Source organism: Fusarium oxysporum, chromosome 5 (assembly GCF_000149955.1).
Source record: "Fusarium oxysporum f. sp. lycopersici 4287 chromosome 5, whole genome shotgun sequence".
NCBI classification, from domain to species: Eukaryota; Fungi; Ascomycota; class Sordariomycetes; order Hypocreales; family Nectriaceae; genus Fusarium; species Fusarium oxysporum.
Window position 1 is genome coordinate 1,875,317 of NC_030990.1, and position 12,906 is coordinate 1,888,222.

Sequence of the window (12,906 nt, forward strand, 5' to 3'; positions counted from 1 at the left end):
TGTTCAGGGATGGAAACAAACCAAGCTTTCCAAAACTGGCAGGGCTCCAACGCTGAAGCGCACGGTGCTTATCCAAGGAAACCTAGGAGCCCGGAAATGATATATCGAAACAACGAATTTGAGTGTAGCATCGCAGCACAACAGCACCGTCATTGTGCTTCCCATTGACGAAAATGCACCAATGTGAGAGTTACACGGACCCGACTACGTATGCTTGATACAGGGCCAAAAAGTTATTTATCACAACCAAACAGCCAAGTCCTTCCATAACCAGGTTGCTGTCTATGGAAGTTTTCAATGCTGATGGTGCTGATCATTCCGAGCAACGCACGTTAGTAAGTTGAAATTGAGAGAGCGATTTTGTTGTTCATCAGCATGTCAAACTGATCTTCTCAGGTCTCTGGTATCGGTGTAGTGGGTCACACACTCATTTTCAACATCACAGCACATCCACTTCTCAGGTACGACGGGGTGGGGTTGAGCCAGAATGAAGTTCACGGCAAAGCCGAAGAGAACGGTCTCGACTCACTAATAAGCAAACTCGTATGTACCTGCACCTGCCTGGGCGGCTTGTGAGAGACCGCGTCACTTTCTTTCTTGTTGTTGTCTTCGTCGAGATTCACGGCAGACCGCGAATTGCTTCAGTGGAGGCGCTTTGCTTGCGAGCGAGGATCGAAATCTTTCTTGATATGCTTTGTGCATGTTGCAGGCATTTTCCTGGCGGATGATCTACATAAGATGTGCACCATTATGCCCCCCAGAAACTGGTCTAGGAAATGATTAGCTCTTCAGTGCGGGGGTTACTTGACAGAAAACCAGGATCTCGGATACGATGTACTCCAGAGCTTGTACATGCACTACGATACCTTGTGCATTAACGTCAGGTGTTCAGAGTGCTTTGGAACCCATGGTAGCTTCTACACACTTTGCGGTGATTTCCGATGAAGAGAAGACACCGGGGAGCCGCCAACAAGAAAAGACATTAGAAAGTCAACGGCCTGGGATTCCAGATGCGATCTGGAAGTGACTACATGGTCTTTGCTGTCGGGAAGAAGCCGTCCCGATACTGGCAGGGGCCGATCTTGTCGATCACTTTTGGACGGTCACTTCGACTTTGCGGCTCTGAACCGTCATAAAACTGCATGTCTGGTCGTTATCGTCAACAATGGCCTAAATAAGTAGCGACCTTGCTCAGTAGTTAAGCGCAATCGAGCCAAAAAAGGAAGCCGTGGTGGTTGCTACGATACAATCCTTTCCCAGCTGAGTACACACAAACACCCGCAGGACACTGTTCCAATTCGAGCTGTGATTACAAGCGTCTGAAGCCCAATTGTCTTCGGCACTTACATACTGAGGACGTCACGTACTGAATCGAGTATAGTACCCTTGTCGATATGCATTTCCGACCACAGGTTGCATTAATCCCTGGTCGTCATTCAGACAAAACCGCTGGCACGAGGTTACCCTTGTAAGAGGTCCTGGTCAGAAACAGATCCGAGCATTTTCGGGGTCGCGATTTACCAAAGATTCAGAATTATCAGATATTTCCCTCGCTTACCACGTCCGGGCACTAGATCCGCGGCCCGCACATATCTTCCTGCGACTTCAAGGGGTACAGGAACAAAGGCGACGTTTTGAGTGAGAAAAACGTACGATTTAAACATCTACCCAGGAGCACTAATATAAGGGCTAATTCGTCGCCGTTTTGATGCTTTATCTGAAGGTGCTTATCAGGCGTCCGCCTTGAGCGTTGAGCAAGCATAACGGCTGCCTCATCAGAGACAATGTCTCAGGATCTGTTGCGGAGTGTAAAGTTGCGATTGGTCAACGTGCTAGTGTCTACCAGGAGGCCCGCAGAAACTAAGGCTTAGCGCAGATGGGGCAGAGGCTGGCTTGGAAGACCTACCTTATGCTAAGTACCAACAAGTCACTCCATGCCCGTTGAGCACGGCTAGATAATGGATCACGACCGAACTCTGCCCCTGAAGAAGAACCTCCTCAGGAGGTCCTAGAAACTGAGCAGTCGGACTAAATCAACCTTTTAGAGCGAAAAGTTGAGGTGTTGAGCTCACCGGATGCATATCTGCTGTACGGATCGACTCCTGATACAACCAGGATCTACTGATGATCTTTCAGTACGGCATCTTGTATAGCAACATTCGGCACCGTAGTATCGATGGACAGGTTAAACCAGGATTGGGTATTGGGCGGCCGAACAGAGGCAGGGTTGGATTGCTAGAGGTCCTAGCGAGAGTTACCAGTCCTCTGGAAAGCTCTAGGCCGTGGCAAATCTACCACATTAACGATTGGAGCAGCTCGTGGCCTACTCGTACAAGCAAGCGAAGGCTGAGATCCGATGCCCCTGTTACTGGGGCTTGGGCCCAGCTTCAACTTAATCCCCATGTCCCATCGTCTCGGTAGACCAGTGTTCTCTTGGAGAATCTTCAAACCTTTTTGCCTGCAACTTGGTATGTTAAGTCACAGGCAGCTCTCATGACAAGCTTCATCACCCGTCATGCTTCTCAACGGGCCGTTTCTTGCCACTGATGAGCATCTGCTGCCCGATGCAACTTAAGAAGAGGTCGGTCTACTAATCGCAAACTGGTGTTCTAGCTCTGTGCTCATTTTCAATGGCTACGGCTTCGATGACATAATGATCGATGCTTCGATGTCAGCCATGTCGTTAAGGAAAGAAGAAAATGCCTTGGACTTGAAAGTCAAAAACGTGTTGTTCCGGTGAGGAAATGTTCAGCTATCAATGTGCTAAATTTCTCATTAATGCCAGGGCAAATAAATACAGCTGTACCTATTCGTGACGCTTGTGTCATAGGCAGAGTCATGGGATACATTGAACCGGAATCATTGTCGAACATGCAGAGCTCAAGGATCATGGATGAATCGAGCTACTGCGTGCATACATGCATGCCAACGACGAGACTGGTCAACGTAGAGGCCCGAAATGGGCTCTTGAACGGCGAACAGGGGGCATGTTGTTTCTCGTCTGGTCGAATAAGGCCAGAAGCGGATCCATCCAACACGTGGCCAGCGAGTCTTGGCGGTGCTTGCTATTCCTTTCTAGGATTCCCAGGCTACCTTAGCGCTTAGCCCTGTAGGTGCTGCGTTGTCTCTGGGGAGGCTTGCAATGAGGCCGGCCGTGGGCAATTCGAACGCTGATATCAAGCAGAAAGCTCAGAAATCCGCCTGCACTGAAAAAGCAAGTCGGATAAAGAGCAAAGCTCTGATGAGAGGCAGCCATGGATGTGGCATGTCTTCAATAACCTAGCAGCAGTTCACTAGTCCAAGCAACCGACGCAATCCGCCGTCGGTAACCTAGCTGCTGGGGTCAAGCTTATCAGACTCTGAATCATCACGTAACGACACTTGTGGTAGATTCTCTAATAAGCTAATGAAGCAAGCTCTTGTCATCGAGTGGGACTGGATAGAGCAAAAAGGCAGAGCAAAACCCCAAACCAACTTGAACAGCGCCCACTACGTAGTCTAGGTAGGGTGTCCTGGTATCTTACACTTCTCCGGGGATAACAATTTTTCGTGGGCCTCGACCAAGCTCTCGTCGATACTCCGTATATGGACTAATCACGTCGTGTCTCCAATGTATGCCATAGCGACTTGTCACTCACCGAGCACTGCAAAGGCCTCTACTCTAATTTTCATACGTGAGGGCTCTAGGGGCTGTCTCAACGGCTGGTCAATATCACAAAGAGCTTTTTTTTTTTTTTTTTCAGTTCTCCTCTAAAAGCCCTTTCTTTCACGATGGCAGATAGTGATTCCTTTTTTTTTTTTTTTTTTTATAAAGACCGCCAGCCTTCTGTTCTCGAAACGCGCTATTTATAAAGCAGGACTGGGGATATTTATGCAGGAATAAGGAGTCGAAGATGATGTGTAATACATTTCAGGATTCGTCGCTTCTTATTAGGGAGAGCAAAATTCATGAAACGACAAAGAAATGTGTTTTGTTGGTATCTGGACCGTCTTTTGTGGCTGGATAAGACATTCGAGCTTAGAGGGGATCAAATCTCATTTGAGCCAGCCACGATCACGGACTAAGATCCAAATCGAGAGTGCGTCAAGGGCGTTTGCACAGGTAGTGGACGACTTTCCAGGGGATTGGTGCTCGGCCCAGGAACGTGAAGCACCAATAACCCGGCCGGCCGGGTTCTCGCGGGGCGGTATAATAACGGCGAACTTGTGGGAGAGAAAGGAATGCTGGTAAACATCTAGGCGTCCTCCTTCTGTGATACTATCCAGCCCCTGCCAGCTGAACATTCTGCTCTGCTGCTTTGTTAGCCTGCCTACCTATATTATGGCCATTATTATCTTGGCCGCCCTCTCCGACACCGTGGATGCGCATGGATTTGATGGTGGACATCCCGATGAATCCTACCGGAAGATCTCCCTTTGTTTCCACGGTGGGATATGATGGGTCCTTCAGGGAAACCCCTGTCTCAAGTAAAGAAATTACAGGGGGCTCGCGAGTCGTAATCACAACACCATGGACTTTGTTGACTTGAGGCAGTTTCGAATCACCACTCCCTTCGCTTTGCCTGAAATTGTTCCGTACAGTAGTGGCACAGCGGACAGTGGAAGTAAAAGCCACCGGGTCAGCCGCCATGTCACTACCCGCCCTTTACAAATCAAAATTATCACGACTGTGACACTGGGCGTACGGGACCTTGCAGGAATCACCCGTAGTCCTGGCATGGCACGAAAACACAGAAAATTGGTTTGGCAAAAGACAACTGTTCAGGCACGAACAGCTTATAGACCGAGTGCTTCCGGCGTGCGGAAATCATGGCAAACCTGCCATGCAGTACGACAGACTGCGAAATTGCGGTTCCTGTCACCTGTCACCTGTCACTTTGATATGTTGTCCAACCTCACATGAGCTTTTCATAGATCTTTGATACTATTCTCGTTCTCGCCGGCCTCATACCCCTCTATAATAAACACTTGCTTGCTGGCTTATCGTGGCACAAATTCTCCCTCAAACAGACACAGAGTTTTTGTTAGCTTGGTCTCCTTGCTTTGGTCCACTTGAACCGGGCCACCATTCCCAGAAGGGAACAAACGTTTCCGTACACTGCCTCTTGGCGCGAACTTGTAGTTGATGATAATTAGAACGAGAACTCTGCCAAGTTGATACCGCCACAGATCTGGGTCAGGGACTCTGCCGGCATGTTTCCTGCGACACCGGCGGTTTTGTGAGAGCTCCTCACGCCGCGTGGAGTGTTGATTGTGGATTCTGTAGATGATATTGTCTTCAACCTTTTTTTGCTTTAATTGTCTTCAACAAGACGCGTCAGGGGTAAGGGGCTTCGATGTTTCTGACTCAGTCCTCTTGTCGTGTGTCAATTCGGCCTCACAGGCCAGGCCAAGACAAGACAAGGCAGAGTGGGAGCGAAAAGTTTTGACACTGGCATCTCTCGCCTTAACGATACCCTTAGCCACACACAACCTATCACGTCAATCCTCTTCTCTGTGTGCAAAATTACACTCTTCCCCGCTTCAACGGGCGACGGACTCTATCATGTCTGCCCTTGGGCCACTTGGTTCAAAACCCACCGGAGGAAACGGTGCGATGACAGGTGACAACCAAGACATGTTCATGGGTCCCGATGCTGAAGGCCTGAAGAATTCACGGTGCTAAGTCGATAGCTGAGGTAAGTACTGTAGCGAGGAGACCCGCGACCGCTGAGCGCGCTTCACAGTGGTTGTCATTAGCCTGCGAGACGCCAGATGTTTCTCCCGGGTAGCGCAACTAGACACGAGAGGAGGGAGAACAGAGATTGATGCCGAGAGGTCATGTCTGAAAGGACAAAGGATGGCCAAGAAACGTCTCAGTTGAAGTGGCTTTCCACTGGAGAGGTCTCACTTGAGAGAACTGCCTGGGTGGAGATGGGAGTGTGAGAGGGTGCGGTACCATTGGCAACAAACAATGGTTGATCCGAGTACTGTCTTGTCTCGAACTGACAAAGACTTCACCCAGGATCATTTCTTTGTTGCAGAGTCTCCCTTGGTACGATTGAGTGCGTGATATCTGCATATTGACAGAATATCTTCACTGAGTCTCATCTGCAGGTCGTCAGTTGTGTCGCTTTGGCGTGTCGATCATCATGTGCCAGATCGTGATTAGGATCTCCATGTCCATCTCCATAATACAGTAGTATCCAGTGAGCGACAAAGGAATTGAGATCAAGAATCATGTACCCAGGGAGAGGAAGAGTGATGATGTCAATATGCCCTTTTCAGGGCGATCATATTTCGCCTATCTCTTTTCTAGGGAACGATCCCAGTCTCATCTCTGGATCTATTGACTAAATGTTCCATCGTCATGATGAAATCAAGTGGTTTTTTTACATCTCCCTCACGGCTCCATATCCCTCACCCTCCCTCACTCACTCACTCTCACCCACCACAGTTCCACCATGAGCTCCGCTGATGCACCCAATGCCGAGGCTCAATTATATTCGGAGCGCATTTGAAATCTCGATAGTCACCTTTCCGCCCTCGCTCCGAAGCACCTTGACTGAGGAGAGGTCTCGAACGACCCAGTCTGGTTCTGCAGCGATGACCTGCTCAACGGTATGGCTAGTTACCAGGCCGAGAACTTTGCAGCCTGCTGCTTTTCCTGCGCGGATCCCTGCTGGGCTGTCCTCGAGGACGAGGACCTGGGCGTCCTCCGCCTGCAGACTGAGACGCTCACGGCCGAGGCGGTAGCAGGCGGGGTCAGGTTTACCATTCTCGACGGACTCTGCCGTGACGAGGTGATCCGACGGCGGTGTGGGCAGGTCTCGAGCACGTAGCCATCCGGTGACGAGAGGGACGGTGCCCGAGGTGACGATCGCCCATGGGCTAGATCTGGCGATAAGTGCTTCTAGCATGGAACGGGCGCCAGGTATCTCGACAGCCTCGTGGCCGTGGTACTTGGGCAGACGTCCTTCCATGTCACGTACATCTGGGAAGTGATCAGCGGTCGCTCGGCCTAGCTAGCTATGATAGTCTAGTTACATGGGGGCATGCCCAGCCTCGCCAGCACATACATGGCCGCCAGGATATATCCTCAACTGAGGTTTTGCGTCTGACATGTCCATGCATATTCATGTGTTTGTGGGCTTTGCCATGCTTGCTGTGGCCGGGATGTTGTTTCTATCACTTACAATCCCAGTTCGCCTTTTCAGGTGCGAGAATCTTGAGAATGTCGATGCTTCGTCGTCCATGAGAAGTCTCAAGGATAACTTCGGGGGCAACGCCTATCTCATTCCCAATTCTTTGCTCGGTTAGTCACTCGGACTGGCCGCGTAAGACGTGAGGTGGGTGCGGCTGCACTTACGTTTCCCAGTGCTTCACTACTGCTTCCGTGGAGTCGATAATAGTACCGTCCATATCGAAGAGAAACCCGTCAAATGTAAGCTCCTGCGGGGGCAGGTTGTATTCCGGAGTTGATCCCATTGTGTCCTTTGAGTACGGTATCTGGATGAATGAGGTGGTGGCTGCAGAGTCTGACAGAATGAATTTGAGGTTGTTTTTGGTGTTTGTCTTATCACGAAAATGCAATGGACTTTATGATTCCAAGGTGTATGTCTTTTTCGCGGTTTTGTTTAACTTGTATAATATGAAAAAGTTTGCAGTTGCTCTGATGTAAGGTGTTTATAAAGGATGAAACCAACTTGTTACTTGGTGGCTGTTTGTTTTGGGTAACTCCGCATGGAGGGGCTAAGTGGGGAGTCTATCAAGAAACATGAGCACGTATGGAATAGACGATGGCATATTGTTCCAGCTTTTGTTTTTATCGTTGATGAACATATACTCAGCTCAGCGCTGTCCTTTCAGTTTTATCCGAGCTGCCCCTTCAACTCCATTGTATTTCATACCCTACATGCAAGTAACCCCAACAGGCTCTGGTTTAGTGCAGCGCTTAAAGTTGTGCAATGCTTCATTCGTCATGAATCACCATAATATAGCAGAAAGGAAACCCTGCTATTATTAAATCCCTAAGATTATTACTACTATAGTAAATAAAGACTAATCGTAAACACATAACATATAAATGATCACAATTAACCAAACAATGTATTTGTTTCTGATATTGTAGCTACCCTATACCTATACCGAACTTGGTAGCCTGCTTGTCTTGGCAACGAATTATCGTTAAACGCCGCTATGTCAGAGGAAGAAAGAGAAAAGAAAAGAAAAGAGTAAGCGGACATTAAGAGGAACAAAAAACTGAGGTCAGCTTAAGTCTGATTTAGGATTCGGCAGGCCAGCTTTACCCTTTTTATCTATGCCTTCTCACTCAGCTTACCCATGGAGGGTTATTAGGCATTTATAGGTTGGCAACTTGATGATCCTACTATCCCCACTAGTATCTCAAGAAGACCAGATTCTCCTCCCTCCCTCTATCCTTCTGGTCGCTAGTTTATTCTGTTGTATATATAGTCTCAACGCATAATGGGTTCGCAGATTGGAGACCCCGATGAGATTACTGTGCTTGTCACAGGTTTTGGTGTATGTTTTTGCTTCCTCTCTCATATTAAGCGTCATTTGCTTGCTTGACCACCCCGCTCGACGTCACACAACACTGCAAAGCTCAAGATCGTGACACCTTAGCCGGGATATGCAGTGTGGTATGAGTTGTGTAACTCCTGCTAACGCGTCGATGCTATAGCCGTTCAGGGAACAGTATCCCATTAACCCCTCATGGGAAATCGCCAACAGCTTGCCTTCATATCTTCCTCCGCTACGAGCCAAGGACCCTAACTCGAGGCATGCGGCTGTTGTTCTGCCAAAGGTACGCATAGTGGTGCACCCTGAGGCTATCCGTGTCAATTACCGGGTTGTGAGAGGCCTTGTGCCATCGTTCCATGACACGCCACAGAAGTTTGACATTGTCATTCACATTGGAATGGCTGGTCCTCGACCATTCTACTCCATCGAGAGGAGAGGTCACCGTGATGGGTACAAGCATCCGGATGTCGATGGTGAATACATAGACGGAGAAGAAGAGAGAGAAAGGAATGACTGGCCGTGGCGAGGCCTTCCAGAGGAGATTGAGACGGAGCTGAATCTCAATGAAATACTCCCTCTGTGGCAGGGGCACAGTTCGGTAAGCTGAGCAGATCTGAGACTGTGTCAATACTGACAGGAAGCACAGGAGGCGGATCTGCGCATATCAGAAGATGCAGGTCACTTTATGTGCGACTTTATCTACTACTCAAGTCTCTCTGAGCTGTGGAAACTGCAGAGACCCAGAAAGGCGTTGTTTCTTCATGTCCCAGCCGATGCTTCGCCTACGAGTATTGCCAAGGGGAGGGAACTGACATTAAACCTCATTCGATCAGTTGTTGAGAGTGAAATGATTGATAAGGACAAGCTTCTGGTGAGTAAGACTGCTGGTGAGGAATTGTGACGTGGTTTTCAAGGCAGAATGTAGGGCGTGTGGGATGGATCATTAGCAGGAGTTGTCAGCATATTTTCATTATTATGTGAATTTATATCAATTTATTCGAGTTTCTGGTTGTTATTCAACTCTGGAGAATAGCGTCCTCGAAATATTAATTTGATAGTATTTTATGGTTTTGAATGATCATGACATCACAAGCCGAGGTTTCAGTATTCCAAGAGTTTCTCCCAGGAAGCGTATCTCATGATTCTGACCTGACCCATTCAAATGCCGATTGGTTCACAAAACACTCCCTATATCGGTGACGAATCATTGGCTCTGGCTTAGTTATCGCCGTGTCCGGAGATGCTGGAAGTGGAAAGCCTCCATTCTCCATTCCTCACTCTCCACTTGTGAACCCGAGGAGCCGACATAGACTCCTCTTTCACAACTCACTCGATATCCATCAAGTCAGAATACTCACCCCCAAAAATGTGTAAAAAGGCTACCTGCGGAACCTGCAGTAAGTCGATGTATCCAATTTCAAAAATATGGTACTAAAATGCCTACAGAGAAGACCTCCTGGTGGGGTTGTGGCAGCCATATTCAGTCCGTTATCGACAACGTCCCTGAGGCTGAGCGTTGCGAGTGCGAGCCCAAGGTTGACGTTGGCGGTGCTTCATACCCGCCTATGGCTGCGTCTCCCAACTGACTTATCGAGAGAGCTGCGGCTCTGGTTCTATGGACGCGCGGCAAGAAAGCGACATGGTCACCCACTGGTGTTGTGGAGGAGCCATTGTAGCGTTCCTGATGTGAGGCGATTGCAGGAGATCATGGATTGGCGTGCGTGGCGTTGGGTTGACTCAGAAAATAGGGTTGGTGGTCGAAGACTACATGAATAAGAAACTATCAGCAAATATTCGAGGCAATCATTTCCCATTCTCGTGAACTGTTACCGTGCTGTATCCTGAGACAATGAATCTCAGCATACAGGGGCGCTCAAGCCTAGAAGAAGTAGATAAGTGGAAAAAAAAAACAATGGAGTGGTCACATAAAATTAGAAGAGGAGGCCATCCAGAGGTTGCAGAAGAGGGGTCTCATATTGATTGATATAAATAACAGTTGCCACATCCAGTTTTATCTACCTCCTTCTCCCGCCACCACCAGACGCAGCATCTCCTCTCTCCGCTAAGCTTACTACCTCCTGGATACCAGCAGCCTCCTGTTCCTCCTCCAGAGCCACGATTTCCTCTCGGCAATCCCACCACTTCTCCTCACTAAGCTCAAAGGCCTTAGCCTTGATCTCCTTGATAGCTAGTGTCTCGGGCTGGATGTTCTTCCAACGGAGACTCGTCATCAAAATCTCTTGCCACTCAGCTGATGTACGGACGAAGAACTCTCGTCGACTCTCGAAAGGCTGTTGTTCTGTCAGTAACCCCCTCATGATAGTGAAGTGAAGATGGGAAATACTTACTCTAGGATGGGGTAACCCGTCGTCCACAGAAGTGGCTGCGGTCTCAGTCTCATCGTCTTCTGAGGGCGTTGAAGGCTCCGATGAAGGCTCTGACGAAGCCTCAGAAACCTCATCTTGCTTCTTCTTTCTCTTACTGGGTGTGTAGAGCTGCTGGCCTGTTTCTTCCTCGTCCTCATCTTCTTCATCCTCCTCATCCTCATCCTCATCGTCCTCGTCCTCGTCATCAGACTCCTGAAACTAAAGTCAGCTAACCAAATGTCATACGCCATTTCGACATCACTTACGATCCAGTCTTCCACGGGTCGACTAAAGATCTCCTTACAACCATCAAGTTTTCCAAGATCGATGGCATAGAGATCATCAAATGTGAACTCTCGGTCTCCCTTCTCAAATGTTCCGCCATAGATATAGAGGACATCGTCTTGGATGGCCAGTTGAGCATTAAATCTTACATGTGGAGGTTCCATAGTCACTGGCATTTCTCTTGCTGGCTTGTCGTCGTCCCTTTCCTCTTCCTTCTTGGCAAGCTCGATCTCATCAGCGTCATCTAGAGAAGCTCCAGTCTCCAAAGCAGCAAGCTGTCTCAGAAGCTCGTCTTCATTTGCTTGAGCCCGACCACGGCGCCCGCCTCGAGGCTCAGCAGCAGCCTTCTTCTGCTGACGAGGCTTTCGTAGACCCAACGGCATGAATCGATTTCGTTCAATGTTCCAAGCGAAAAGCTGGTTGAAGAACTCGCTATCCATACCCTCCTCACTAGCCTCAACGTCGTGCACTCCTCCAAAGAGAATACCGCGGCCCTTGTGCCAGGCCATTGTTGCACCAGCACGTGTAGGGTTGGGAGCATTGGCAGGCTTCTTTCGCTTTTCCCAGCGAACAACCGGGGGAGTGTTGGGGTTGGCGTCCGTCGCAGGCTGCGAGATTCTGAGGAAGAAGCAGTCTTCATGAACCTTGGGGATAAGAACATTTCGCTGAGCCTGGCTAGGTCCCTTGTTGCCCTTTTGCTTGACGTTGACAGTCGCCTTAACACGTGAGTAACCTCCGTAGAGAACCGCACCTTGTTCATGGGGTAACAGGGTGAAAGATGAGCGAGCGTCTGGCTTGAGTTGGGCAGGAGGCAGTTGAGGAGAGTGCCACACAAAGTTAACGGTATCAAAGATCCAGAGATCTGATAGGTACTTTGTCTGATTTGAAGTGTCTTGGAAACCACCAAAGAGGATAATGTACTGCTTCCAGTACGTCATTCGATGACCACTTCGAGCCGAAGGGCTCTTGTCCTTACCCTTGGTCTCAATCTTCGTCCACTCCCTCGTTGCAGGCTCCAGCCTCCAGAAATCTGAGTAGTGATGAAATGTGCCCTGCTTTGGCGAAGAGAACTCCCCGCCAAAGAGATAGACATGGTTCGGGTTTCCAGCTCTGGTCCAGGCATGACCAGATCGTGGGAGTGGAGCGTTGGGTGAAGTTACACATCGCCACTCATCTCTGTTAATGTTGTATATATTTAGATCGTTGAAGAACTGAGCGAGAGAGCCATTGAAGTATTCACCGCCAAAGAGTAGTAAAGTATTGCTATCATGAGGTGAAGCCATCAACGTTGAGGCAGCTCTCGCTCTCGGAGGTGCATCAATTACCGTCTCAGTGATCTTGAGGAACTGCTCCTGTTGTCTTCGGTACTCTTCCAGCACCTCATCAAGATCAACATCTTCAGCATCACTTCCTTCGATCTTGGCGGCCTTGTTCTTGGCCTTCTTTTCCCCCTTATTGGCTTGCTTGGCTGCTTTCTCAGCCTAATTCTGATCATTAGTCAAACGTTCAACATGTCATGATGCACGGAGGGGCAGTCATGTTTGGAGGGGTAATTGATGGAGGGGCAAGACATAGGTAGACATTGTAACACAGAATATGACGGCACCTTTTTTGCCTTTTTGGCGTCAGCGTTCTTCTTTTTATCTTTGGCCATGATGATGAAAAGTAGTTGGCACTGTAGAACAAGTTGCCAAGTTTGGGCTCTAATGTGAAAATTCCTGCGTGTGGATGG

At 48.9% G+C, this 12,906-nt stretch overlaps 5 protein-coding genes across 7 annotated transcripts; 3 read left to right on the top strand and 2 right to left on the bottom strand.

The window, feature by feature from the left end:
* Positions 1-5,307: 5,307 nt before the first annotated feature.
* FOXG_18165 (uncharacterized protein) lies at positions 5,308-6,155 on the top strand. Its single transcript, XM_018398216.1, has one exon. It carries the CDS (start codon positions 5,546-5,548, stop codon positions 5,663-5,665), a length of 120 nt encoding a protein of 39 aa, XP_018234622.1. The 5' UTR covers positions 5,308-5,545; the 3' UTR covers positions 5,666-6,155.
* FOXG_01708 (glycerol 3-phosphatase 1) lies at positions 6,151-7,692 on the bottom strand. The gene is made up of 3 exons (XM_018378664.1): positions 7,349-7,692; positions 7,176-7,285; positions 6,151-6,973 (listed from the first exon to the last, which is right to left on the bottom strand). Exons 1-3 carry the CDS (start codon positions 7,465-7,467, stop codon positions 6,480-6,482), a joined length of 723 nt encoding a protein of 240 aa, XP_018234623.1. The 5' UTR covers positions 7,468-7,692; the 3' UTR covers positions 6,151-6,479.
* Positions 7,693-8,190: 498 nt separating this feature from the next.
* On the top strand, positions 8,191-9,628 carry FOXG_01709 (uncharacterized protein). Of its 2 annotated transcripts, XM_018378666.1 has the most exons (4): positions 8,191-8,213; positions 8,278-8,523; positions 8,684-9,121; positions 9,170-9,628. In XM_018378666.1, the coding sequence occupies exons 2-4, from the start codon at positions 8,467-8,469 to the stop codon at positions 9,422-9,424; spliced, it is 750 nt and encodes a 249-aa protein (XP_018234625.1). In that variant the 5' UTR covers positions 8,191-8,213; positions 8,278-8,466; the 3' UTR covers positions 9,425-9,628. The 2 variants fall into 2 exon arrangements, with proteins under 2 accessions (XP_018234625.1, XP_018234624.1); XM_018378665.1 differs by having other exon boundaries at positions 8,191-8,523.
* Positions 9,629-9,748: 120 nt separating this feature from the next.
* Positions 9,749-10,357, top strand: FOXG_18166 (uncharacterized protein). Its single transcript, XM_018398217.1, has 2 exons — positions 9,749-9,920; positions 9,970-10,357. Exons 1-2 carry the CDS (start codon positions 9,890-9,892, stop codon positions 10,107-10,109), a joined length of 171 nt encoding a protein of 56 aa, XP_018234626.1. The 5' UTR covers positions 9,749-9,889; the 3' UTR covers positions 10,110-10,357.
* Positions 10,358-10,462: 105 nt separating this feature from the next.
* Positions 10,463-12,895, bottom strand: FOXG_01710 (uncharacterized protein). 2 transcript variants are annotated; one of them, XM_018378667.1, is made up of 4 exons: positions 12,781-12,895; positions 11,156-12,655; positions 10,872-11,102; positions 10,463-10,814 (listed from the first exon to the last, which is right to left on the bottom strand). In XM_018378667.1, exons 1-4 carry the CDS (start codon positions 12,826-12,828, stop codon positions 10,539-10,541), a joined length of 2,055 nt encoding a protein of 684 aa, XP_018234627.1. In that variant the 5' UTR covers positions 12,829-12,895; the 3' UTR covers positions 10,463-10,538. The 2 variants fall into 2 exon arrangements, with proteins under 2 accessions (XP_018234627.1, XP_018234628.1); XM_018378668.1 differs by lacking the exon at positions 12,781-12,895 and having other exon boundaries at positions 11,156-12,700.
* Positions 12,896-12,906: the final 11 nt, after the last annotated feature.

Excerpts from the sequence above, each read along its gene's own strand:
- FOXG_18165 (XM_018398216.1), top strand. The coding sequence starts at position 5,546 with ATGTCTGCCCTTGGGCCACTTGGTTCAAAACCCACCGGAGGAAACGGT.
- FOXG_01708 (XM_018378664.1), bottom strand. The coding sequence starts at position 7,467 with ATGGGATCAACTCCGGAATACAACCTGCCCCCGCAGGAGCTTACATTT. Across the intron at positions 7,286-7,348 it reads GTAGTGAAGCACTGGGAAAC|AATTGGGAATGAGATAGGCG; the intron begins GTAAGTGCAGCC and ends AACCGAGCAAAG. Across the intron at positions 6,974-7,175 it reads TGAAAAGGCGAACTGGGATT|ATGTACGTGACATGGAAGGA; the intron begins GTAAGTGATAGA and ends ATCACTTCCCAG.
- FOXG_01709 (XM_018378665.1), top strand. The coding sequence starts at position 8,467 with ATGGGTTCGCAGATTGGAGACCCCGATGAGATTACTGTGCTTGTCACA. Across the intron at positions 8,524-8,683 it reads TGCTTGTCACAGGTTTTGGT|CCGTTCAGGGAACAGTATCC; the intron begins GTATGTTTTTGC and ends TCGATGCTATAG. Across the intron at positions 9,122-9,169 it reads TGTGGCAGGGGCACAGTTCG|GAGGCGGATCTGCGCATATC; the intron begins GTAAGCTGAGCA and ends CAGGAAGCACAG.
- FOXG_18166 (XM_018398217.1), top strand. The coding sequence starts at position 9,890 with ATGTGTAAAAAGGCTACCTGCGGAACCTGCA. Across the intron at positions 9,921-9,969 it reads GGCTACCTGCGGAACCTGCA|AGAAGACCTCCTGGTGGGGT; the intron begins GTAAGTCGATGT and ends AAATGCCTACAG.
- FOXG_01710 (XM_018378667.1), bottom strand. The coding sequence starts at position 12,828 with ATGGCCAAAGATAAAAAGAAGAACGCTGACGCCAAAAAGGCAAAAAAG. Across the intron at positions 12,656-12,780 it reads ACGCCAAAAAGGCAAAAAAG|GCTGAGAAAGCAGCCAAGCA; the intron begins GTGCCGTCATAT and ends GATCAGAATTAG. Across the intron at positions 11,103-11,155 it reads GACCCGTGGAAGACTGGATC|GAGTCTGATGACGAGGACGA; the intron begins GTAAGTGATGTC and ends CTTTAGTTTCAG.